General features: G+C 46.4%; 1 protein-coding gene across 1 annotated transcript in view; it reads left to right on the top strand.

Moving 5' to 3' along the window:
• The window catches only part of LOC309381835 (DDB1- and CUL4-associated factor 11-like), a gene marked incomplete at its 5' end in the record, with an annotated part of 17,467 nt that continues 16,963 nt past the window's right edge, over window positions 1-504 (top strand). Inside the window, one exon of the mRNA XM_081933120.1 lies at window positions 1-37. Within this exon, the coding sequence (XP_081789246.1) occupies window positions 1-37 (37 nt within the window). The remainder of the gene's footprint in view (window positions 38-504) is intronic.

The raw sequence follows: 504 nt of genomic DNA, 5'->3' as shown, positions 1-504 counted from the left end.
ATGGGGAGGGTGCGTGTCCAGCGGCAAGCTATTGTTAGTAAGACTTCCACAGTGGTGCAAAATTTAAAAGCCAGGCAAGAGGTTTGAGTCCCCAGGAGAAGGAGCTGTCCCCGCCCCAATAGAAAGATGGCCTGTTTTAGTGTGTGTGTGTGTGTGTGTGTGTGTGTGTGTGTGTGTGTGTGTGTGTTTTGCAACCTCTGGAAATTGTTCAGGGTCCCAGAGGAATGCAGAAAAGAGCAACGAAGAGGACGAAGGGCCTGGAGGCTAAAAAGACAGAAAGAACGGTTGCAGGAATTGGGGACGGCTAGTTTAAGGAAAAGAAGGACCAGGGGTAACATGATAGCAGTAATATTGGAGGGGCTTCCCCAAAGAAGAGGGGATTCACCTGTTGTACCTCCAAGGTCCCTTCCAACTCTGCTTATTCTATTCTATTCTGTTCCACATTTCAGTACTCTATTCTATTCTATATGCTACATGCTACATGCTCTATTCTATTCTATTCTA

This window comes from Natrix helvetica (genome assembly GCF_964273705.1).
Source record: "Natrix helvetica genome assembly, chromosome: Z".
In the NCBI taxonomy this organism is placed as follows: domain Eukaryota; kingdom Metazoa; phylum Chordata; class Lepidosauria; order Squamata; family Natricidae; genus Natrix; species Natrix helvetica.
This window is presented reverse-complemented; position numbering and strand designations above follow the sequence as displayed.